At 39.2% G+C, this 9969-nt stretch overlaps 2 protein-coding genes across 2 annotated transcripts in view; one reads left to right on the plus strand and one right to left on the minus strand.

The window, feature by feature from the left end:
• Positions 1 to 459: 459 nt before the first annotated feature.
• Positions 460 to 2451, minus strand: LOC137987699 (uncharacterized). The gene is made up of 2 exons (XM_068833768.1): positions 1921 to 2451; positions 460 to 519 (listed from the first exon to the last, which is right to left on the minus strand). The coding sequence occupies exons 1-2, from the start codon at positions 2449 to 2451 to the stop codon at positions 460 to 462; spliced, it is 591 nt and encodes a 196-aa protein (XP_068689869.1).
• Positions 2452 to 2709: 258 nt separating this feature from the next.
• LOC137987711 (uncharacterized) overlaps positions 2710 to 9969 on the plus strand; it is a 55091-nt gene continuing 47831 nt past the window's right edge. Inside the window, exons 1-9 of the mRNA XM_068833782.1 lie at positions 2710 to 2876; positions 3800 to 4048; positions 4233 to 4427; positions 5632 to 5823; positions 6439 to 6639; positions 7296 to 7544; positions 7975 to 8169; positions 8292 to 8483; positions 9685 to 9873. Coding sequence (XP_068689883.1) covers positions 2807 to 2876; positions 3800 to 4048; positions 4233 to 4427; positions 5632 to 5823; positions 6439 to 6639; positions 7296 to 7544; positions 7975 to 8169; positions 8292 to 8483; positions 9685 to 9873 — 1732 coding nt within the window. The 5' untranslated portion in view covers positions 2710 to 2806. The remainder of the gene's footprint in view (positions 2877 to 3799; positions 4049 to 4232; positions 4428 to 5631; positions 5824 to 6438; positions 6640 to 7295; positions 7545 to 7974; positions 8170 to 8291; positions 8484 to 9684; positions 9874 to 9969) is intronic.

Raw genomic sequence — 9969 nt, forward strand, 5'->3', positions numbered from 1 at the left:
CTGAAGATGAGATCACGAATAGATTTTCTAATTTCCAAAAAATTGAAAAACTTTGTAAGAAAGAACGACATACAACCCTCTATCGCACAGGATCACAATTTAATATACCTGTTGTTGACATGCACAAAAGAAAATCCCAGAGGACCAGGGTTGTGGAAATTTAATAATTCTTTATTAACTGAAGAGTATAGCGCTAAGATTCGTGAATTGTACCCAATGTTCCGCGAAAAACTCTCTTATGTTGAAGATATGCGACTTTTCTGGGAAATGCTCAAGATGGAAATCCGGAATGTTACAATCTCCTTTGCCAATGGAAAGGCGAATTTGGTTAGAAAACATGAAAGAGAAATAAAGGAGCGATTCGACAAGTTGTATAAAGAAATGTCATAGCGCTGATTTGAATAACGTGGATCAAGAACTAAATGAATATGACGAGCTTAAGAACGAACTTAAACTAATCTATGAAGTGAAAAGTAAAGCGACTATATTTAGAACTAAGTGACCAAGTATTTTTTCAACCTAGAAAAAAGGAATTACAACCGAAAGGTCATTAATGAAATTTAAACCGAGGAGGGCGCATCCATAAAGAATAATAAGGAAATTTTGGCGAAAATTGAACAATATTATAGTGATCTTTACCTGTCCAAAATATTACTGGATTATCCACAAGAAAGTTTTAATAAGTTTACACAAAATGTAAAAATGCCAAAACTTTCAGACGAGGAAAAGATGTCTTTAGAGGGTTACCTGACATTTGAAGAGTGTCAGAAGATATTAGAAACCCTACCAAATGAAAAAATCACCCGGCGAAGATGGATTTACGGCGGAATTTTATAAACACTTCTTTGATTTGGTGGGGTATGATCTTGTTGGAGGCCTTAATACAGCCTACGATATTGGGCAACGCATTTCTTTCGAAAATGTGGTAGTCTTCGCTTTCTGTTAAGGTGTAACTACCATACTTAGTAGGCCTACCAAAATTTTATAGGGACGCTCTTTCTTTCTTCTCCGAGCTTAAATCTCTTTATAATTATAATTATAGCAAAGAAAATCTCCTGCTTAACAACCAGGATATTCTAATAGATGGTAAACCTATTTTTCTTAAGGAGTGGTTTTCGAAAGGTGTTGTTTCAGTTAAAAATCTGTTTCATGAATCAGGCCGCTACCTTACCTTTCAAAAATTTCTTTCGAAGTATAATTGTAAATCAAATTTTCTGGAGTACTATCAAGTTTTAAGCGCAATACCAAGCTTTATGTCAAAAAAAGTGGGAGAGATGGATAACACGAGCGTGGAGGGTTTTGTCCAAGGGGCCCCATCTTTTATGCTAGATGAGAACATAGTGTTAAATTTAGACAAATTAAAATTGGAATTAAAAGTGAAAGGGACTGCTTGTATTGCGGTGAATCAGATTCCATAGACCACACTTTTCTTTACTTCCAATTCACTTTGTCTTTTATTCGTCAAGTGGTGGGGTGGTTTAATTTAATGCCACAAACAATACTAGTTTCAATCCAGAACCTAAGGAAATAGTGTTTGGCTTGTTCAAGCAAAGCTTTGCTGGGCATGGGGCTGTAAGAGTGTTTAATTATACTTTTTTATACATGATGTATTACAACTATTCAAAGAAGCTAAAAGAGAGCTGTCTGAATTTGTTAACAAGATTAATTTTAAATACAAGGTTAAGAAATTTACATGATTAATTTACTTTATTCGCCCTCTTTGATTAATCACTCAGTTCTCGTGCATGTCAGTATGCGATTAGCTGCTTATTACATCCTGTTTTGGCTTGCATGTCAGATCATTAGTTGTATTTGTTTTCTTTTTCTTAATTATATGTATCTTGTGCAATGTAAACTTCTGTTATGTTAAATAAAAAATAAAATAAATAAAAAATAAATTTTAAAAAAATCATCATCTACATGACGGTCACCAAAACCATCTCTATCTAAATCACCATGACCACCACCATCTTCAATATCACCATGACCACCACCACCACCAACACCATCTATATCACCATGACCACCACCATCACCATCTATATCACCATGACCACCATCATAAACACCTGTATCACCATGACCACCACCATGAACATCTATATCACCATGACCACCACCATCACCATCTATATCACCATGACCACCATCATAAACATCTGTATCATCTTGACTACCACCATCAGCATCTATATCACCATGACCACCACCATCACCATCTATATCACCATGACCATAACCATCAACATCTATATCGCCATGACCACCACCATTAACATCTATATCACCATCTGTAGCACCATGACCACCAAAATCACCATCTATATCACCATGACCACCACCGTCACCATCTGTATAACTATGACTACCACCATTACCACCTATGTCACTATGACCACCACCATCACCAGCTATATCAGCACAACTGCCACCATCGCGATCTATCACCATGACTATCACCTATGTCAGAATGACCATCACCATCACCATCTACGTCACCATGAGCAACACCATCACCATCTATATCAACATGCACACCACCAGCACCATCAGCGTCGTTTTCGTTACCCTTAACCTCAGTGGAAAACATTTGAAATTAACGTATTGCTAGCTAAGGACGACATACTTGGCTTGTTACTATCGGCGCTGATTTTTACTTATGGACTTCGTTTTTCATTTTTATTTCCATTTAGTAACCGAGTGCTCAAGGCTAACTCCACCAGACAATGGTGACGTCACCCCTAGTATTTGCAAAACCAGACCTTTGCACGGACAAGTATGTTCTTATGAATGCAACCCAGGTTACATGCTAGTAGGTTCTATGTCTACTACTTGTGACAACGGGCACTGGACACAGGCAGGCTTCCAGTGTCGAGGTAAGCCTTAAGCATTTACATAACTTTCCAACTGCTTATCAGTAAATCTCCATTTGATTCAGTTTCATAGCCTCATTTAACTTTGGTCCAATTCACCCTCGTTTAAATTATCCTCATTTTTGATTGATTTTTGGGGCAGCAGGGTTGGCGCAATGGTGAGAGCACTCGTTTTCCTCGATCCGTTTTGATTCATAGACTGAACGTTATACGTTCGTCGAGTATGTTGTTGGTTCTTTAGTCAGCTCCCAGAGGTTTTTCTCTGGCTACTGAGCTGATTTCTTCCCTTCTTGGTCAAATGAAGCACAAAAGAACACTTCCTATTTATCGGACTTTCTACCCCGTGCGCGCAAAGGCGTTTGAAAACTGTCGCTAAAGTGGTGTCTAGACAGGCATAGAAACATTGTCAACAGTCAATCTTATTAGAGCGTACGTGACTGATTTTACCAGCATTTTTCGCCACAATAAGTACGATTTCGCAGCACGATGATCCTTATATAGCCACGCTCATTCGCTCCTGTGCGCGCTAATTAATCTCGTACCCAGAGTTCCCACAATCAGGTGGAACAGCAGTAAACTTCCAAAATCACTAAAAGGATTTCTTAAAAATCATTGACACGTACTTTAAAAACAAAATTAGGAGGCGTAACGTAATTTCTTGGGACTTATGAATACGATGATGGAGCATCCTTATATTAGCATACAAAATTCTGTACTTAAATTAGTGGTTTCTTCTTGTGCGGTTATCGGAAAGACGGATCAAATATTTTGAATTCTCAACTTCAACCACGTCAGGGCTTGGTATATCGAGCAAGATCTTGGTACGAGGTTAGGCGCTGATATCATGGTGACTCTGTTTATCTCCTCTGTTTGAATAGAATCACAAAATTGCACGACTTATTCTTTGTGTCTTTATTTTATGTAAGACACACAGCAACCTTCATTTGGAGAATCCTGTCCGTCACCGCGAACAGTCTCTGCTGACAGAGGTAAAACGACAGCCATGGTGTCCTGGAAACCAGTCAAAGCTACGGACAATGATCGTGTTACTGTCTCTGCGTTACCGGCTGTGACGTCACCGCACGAATTCCCTGAAGGAAATCACACTGTGATCTTTACTGCTGTAGATCCATCGCAAAATACGAAGTTCTGTCAATTCAAAGTCAACGTTCAAGGTAGATAAGTTTATTACTTCAAGATCTAGGGCTGGAAAAAAAATGTTTTTACAACTGATACTAATAAAAGCTCTCTCCTTCAATTCTAGTATCTGTTGGAAATCAAAGTTGTACAAACATTTTTGCGTTTGTGCTGTGCTGTTCTGCAATCACTAAAGTGATTTTCGCTTTGTTTCTTTGCTAGTTCTTCGATGTCAAGTACTCTCGCCCCCTGCAAATGGCAAGTTCGAGTATGGAGTGTGTGACAATGTGTTTGGAAGAGTTTGTCGCATGCAGTGTAACAAGGGATATGAACTGAAAGGATCGGTTGCTAGGACGTGTGACAAGGTATCAGGAACAGATCAAGTACATTGGACAGGAAATGCGACTTATTGTGAAGGTGAAGAATGAGATAATTTATCTTTATAGTATATTGACATGTAGGAGAATACAAGGAACTGCAGTGTAGCCGAAGCTAAATGGTGAACAACTCATTTGCGTAATTTTTAATATCACCGTTATGTGGCACTTTTAAACGAATAAACCTTAACGTAAATTCGATTAAGGTGTGTCTGGCTTTCAGAAGTGTAAATCGTGGTTTGCAACTGTTTTTTTGTTTGTATTTTCTCCTTCATTTCAACATCAAGGATTTTAAGCAAACACCATGGCGACGAGAACGCCACAAAACAATAGTGCATGTGTCGTACACTTTAGTACACTTCTCTTGTGAAATGACCAATTCAAGCCTGCGGAAAAGGTGAGCACAGGACAGTAAATCACTTTTTCAATTTTTTCAACTTCAAAGCATTTCCCACTACTGAGTAACCGAATCGATCGCGCACATTTGTTAAGTTGAACAGGTTAGGGTAATCGAGAACTAGTTGCAGTAATCCTAATTCAAATTTTGAATTAAGTGATGTTTTCGTTGCCGTTACTGTGGTCACGTCGTTGCTTAAATCACCTACTAGCTGGAAAGCACATTTATACCAATATGAACCCCAGATCCGGTACCTCATTGAAAAAACTTCTGATTCGTTTGTTACGTTAATTACACGATATCATGCATCATACTTAGGAAAGAAAAATAAACTAGGGAGAGCTTTAGATCCGAGAACGAGAACGAGAACGAAGACGAGTACGAGTTTGTTTGCTTGGTCATAAACCGAATGCGTGGGAGTCCGTGACATGTTACGCAGGCTGGAAATTCGTTGTCGACCTCGTCGTTGAGAAAAAGTCGTCTTCGTGAGAACGATATTTACAGAGGTGAGTTTTGTACTTCCAACTAATCAAAACTCACTAAGACGTCCTCTTCGCCAAGTGAATCTTCCATACTCAGCATTATTGTGGTCGTAATACGGAAAAACAGGGTAAGGAACGCGAAACTGGTTGTTTTCAATCTAAAGTAACAAATTATGTGAGCACGAAGACGAGGACGAATACTAAGTACAGATCTCTTGCTATCTATCTAAAGCTCTCTGTTATTCGTTGGCCGACCATCGGCACCGATTACAGTGACTTATTATTCATCTCCCTTAAGAAAGCAAACATATCTTGAAACGTTGAGGCTGCGCATGACAGGAACTCTTTCATACTTTTTTTTACAGCTGTTGAGTGTCCCTCCTTAAATACCACGGATCACGCAGTGAAGACTGGGTACGGCTGTAGTGGTCCTTCTTCCAGGTTTGGTACCGTCTGCTCCTTCAGTTGCATTCTGGGATACGAGGTGGCGGGAGGATCTCTGCACAGAACATGTCAAGAAAACCGAGAGTGGTCTGGTGCGCAGTTCCAGTGCCGAGGTAAGAGGAAAATTATTAGATAAAACATTTATTGGGTATATATTTGATTAAGTTGGTATAAGATCTAAACGCCTAGTCATTAGTGTCGTTGTACTTCCTTTGCGTCTAGGAATGTCATTATCAGTTGTTGTGCATGTCTAATATGTTATCCTGGACTTTAGTACTTAATTTATTCGTTTTCTTTTGCAATTATTTAAGGCTTAATTTAGTCATTTTCGGTTCTTTTTTTCACGCTCCTAGAGCAGTATCAGTTTTCGACTCATAGTACAGTCTTTATTCGTTACCCAGCAGTTCAAACAAATTTTTAATCTCTTCCGCTTCCATGCAGCTTAAATAAAGCGAGTTAAGAAAAATACTGGAGATATTTTCGCCGTAAGGGGCTTACAGTTGGCATAAATTTCGTTTTTCCTTTTACGTATTAATTGACACGTGTCTTCTTTTGACTTTGTGCAGTTCTTATGAGTACTTGAATAATCTCTTCAAGGGTCCGCAGACAGTTGTTGCAGTAATTAGGCCGATATCTAGCTCAGAGAAGAATACAGTTCCGAGATGTTTTTATCCTTTTACAACTTTTTTTCCTTCTTTCTCTTTGTACTATTCTTCTCTCTTTAACAGGCGTGACATGTCCAGCAATGACTGTAAAGTCCGAAGGTTTGATCGTCAGTCCGCCAGCGTGCGCAAACTCAAGTGGTTCCCTTGGTTACGCAGCAGAATGCCGCTTTACTTGCAGGAGTGGGTATCAGCTCCTGGGGCCTACGCTCAAGACCTGCGCTCAGACCAAAAAGTGGTTTCCAATAGAAAATCCCTCGTGTAGAGGTTTGTGTCAGTCGCAGTATAGATCTGATTTAAATAATGCTGTCACGCTCTTTTTTTCTGGGCCTCTCCTCTCTCTGATGAAAGAGCAAGATGACGTGATGATTTATAATTACGCAATAGAGGACTCTTTCCGTGTTTACGTTGCCTCATCTAAACACGAGGGGAGTTGGGAAAATTCGAGACAGTTGTGCAAACCCGAGACGCAGTCGAGGGTTTGCATAACTGTCGTGTGATGTCACAACTGTGTTTACATACTCTAAACACACCTATTGACCAATAAGAGAGCGCGTTCTATCCTCATTATTTTATAACATGTGATCGAATGAAAGAGATTTTAAAATAAAATTTGAATCCACGCTAACTAGCCCCTTCTGGTACCCCAGATTTCAGAAAATTAGTTTCTGTATTTCTCAAATTTGCCTCACTTCATCATAGACTTCTTCATTACATAAAGTCAAATAACTTCTATTGGTACATTATTATTGTCATTAGAATAAATGAGGATCATCTTTAAACCCGCAGAGTTCCCTAATTAATTTTAAACGTCATTTAGGGCAATTCATCAAATTTAATCAAAATTTTGTTTCTTTTTCCTCTGTTAAGAATTTTTTTTCTCATTCTTCTGATTTCTTTTTTCTGATTTTTTAAATCCAAAGACGTTTCAGAGCCGACTTTTTCAAAGTGCCCTTCGAATATCCTCAAAACAGCTGACCGGGGTACCACAACAGCTACTATCACGTGGACAGCACCCAAGGCGACAGATAACTCCGAATTCATCCCTAACGTAACACACGCGGGAAAGAAGCCGGGCGAGAGATTTGCCGCTGGTGAACACAGCATTCGCTACTTTGCATCTGATAAAACTGGAAACGTTGGCGAATGCAAGTTTAAGGTCTTCGTCTCAGGTAACTCTGTCTAACACTGTTTTGTATCATCTTTGTAAAACGCACGGGTAGTCATTGAGGACATTATGTTCAAAGCACTATATTCTGAGAGGTTGATAATGGGCGAACATCTCTCTTTTTGTAGCAAGTATTCTTGATGGACGCATTTAAATGTGCCTCTAAAAAAAGTTGTGACAACATTCTGACAAAAACAAAACAACAACCAAAAAACAACGACAACAATACTGCGGGGAAGGCAAACATCGTGAAATGTTTGGCGGTGGAATGGGAGAACAAATTCATTTATTAGTGTTTTTTTGAATTAGTATAGGCACTGGATTAAGTATGTTTGAGCTACTCTAGCCTGCGTAGCCCCTTAGTGAGGGAAAAATGAATCTGTTTAGGATCTTAAGTGCGTAAATAAGTGTTGCACTTTGTTTCGTATTTACAGTGGTCCGATGCGTGCCTAGGTTCTATGCCCCTGCTGGAGGCACCAAATTCTGTACCAAAGACAACATTTATGGCTCAGAATGCTCGTTCAGCTGTCATATTGGGTACACAACGGTAGGCTCCTCCAAACGAGTTTGTGAAAAGAATACGACCACTTCAACTGGCTTCTGGACAGGCAATGAAACACAGTGTGAATGTAAGTTAGCTTGGCACTGAATCAAATCTAAAATAATGGAACGGAACATGAAAGAGCTAAATTAGGGAAACATGGTAAAAGTCCAATAATCGACAAATACTTTGTGGCTTTCTGTCTTTTAGTGGTTCGGTGTCCTCGCCTTCACCCTCCCCCTCACAGTATCCATTCGGGCTGTGGAGCTGGTTCTGATTATAACGTGTTTGGTGACAAGTGTCTTGCTTATTGCGATACCGGTTATCGAAAGGTAAACGGATCAAACGAGAGAATCTGTCGGGCAAACGGAACGTGGTCAGGCCAAGCACCTTACTGTAAAGGTAACTAAGCTAAATATGATGATAGTAGTCAGTCAAAGCCTAAGGGCTAATCATTACGGAATTTGATTCTAGCTTTATCCCGATCACTAACTACAACTTAGCCAGCCTCTTAATCTCAAGGCTCCTAAATCCTTTTCTAAATTTATTCACGGCAGAACTCGCACTATTTCGGCCTTCTTCCCGTCCATTGGTTGATGTTGCATTCTAGGCTTATACATTTTTCCATCAGTTGGTCGCAATGATCAGATACCAAGGTGATAACTGTCTGCTTCAGTCACCTTAAGTGTTACGATTTTATGCTACTTTTTAAGTTCTGCTTTAAGATTGGAGATCATCAATTTTTTAAGGGCGTATTAATGGAAATATCGTAAGTTATCATATGAGGGAATGTGTACACGAGCATGTCACAATTATCAGTAAAGAATATAATTATTATGCATGGCTGTCACTATCTCAATTTTGATTGGCTACAAATACGCAGCTAATTACTGCTGGCACTGTTTTCGTTACGTCATACCTAGAGACAATATTTTTTAGCAAGTGACGTCACTTCCCAGATAATATATATAGTTTTACACGCATGAGAAACACGTTTGTTTTGCTGAAGCTTTTCAAGAATTATTTTTCAGGTTTTACCAAAAGGGAGTCTGAGTTCAAATGAAAGTGCGCTCTTCTCTCAATGTATGGTCTGAGTTCAGTCAAAAGATTAATTTTAACTTTAAAAACATATCTTTTGTACAATCTTGATGGAAACTTTGGGGCTGCGCTGTAACTTTACATTCTAAGCTTACAAATAAAGTTGTTTGCAAGTTTATTTAAGATGTTTAGTTTCATGTACGCGGTTTTGTTTTTACAAATGATCAAGTGTATTCATAATAAAACAATTAAACAGTTCGGTTTTCAGATGGTAGCGAGAATTATCAAGGCCTCGGATTGTGTTATCCGCCTCAGTCTTTGCTTCGACAGATAACAAAAACCTCGGCCATGACAATTCTCGCCATCGTGCGCAACCTCATCCCATAATTGTTAATTATCGGTATTTCGTGAGGCACTTTTAAAGACTTCACAACACCTCAATTTTCCGCTGACGAGTTGTAATGGCGCTATTCATCAAAAAGCAGTATTTCAAGGGGGAAAAGCTTTCTCTTACTATTTAAAAGTCTAGCAAAAAGGATAGAGAAATTTATTTTCCTTTTTACAGTTGTTCGTTGCCAGTCATTGCAGGCGCCAGACAAAGGTCATGTGTCACCAAGCTCGTGCACAGTTTATCCTGCATATGGTACTACGTGTCATTTCTCTTGTACAAGGGGCTACAGGCTCCATGGTGAGCCAATAGTGTCTTGTCTCAGTGACGGACAGTGGGCAAAGGACACAGATGTCTCTTGTAAAGGTCAGCTTATCTTCTTACTTGCTTTCTTCAACAATTTTGGGGAACCAAATTTCTACTTATAGAAATCTTTCGATCCTGACCATGTCTCAGGTACGA

Source organism: Montipora foliosa, unplaced genomic scaffold, assembly GCF_036669935.1.
Source record: "Montipora foliosa isolate CH-2021 unplaced genomic scaffold, ASM3666993v2 scaffold_382, whole genome shotgun sequence".
NCBI classification, from domain to species: domain Eukaryota; kingdom Metazoa; phylum Cnidaria; class Anthozoa; order Scleractinia; family Acroporidae; genus Montipora; species Montipora foliosa.

What these genes read in the sequence shown, in the direction of transcription:
- LOC137987699 (XM_068833768.1), bottom strand. Translation starts at nt 2,451, where the DNA reads ATGGTGATAGATCGCGATGGTGGCAGTTGTGCTGATATAGCTGGTGAT. An exon ending in ATGGTTTTGGTGACCGTCAT is followed by an intron (nt 520 to 1,920) that starts GTAGATGATGAT and finishes CCTTTTTTCTAG; the next exon opens with GTTGAAAAAATACTTGGTCA.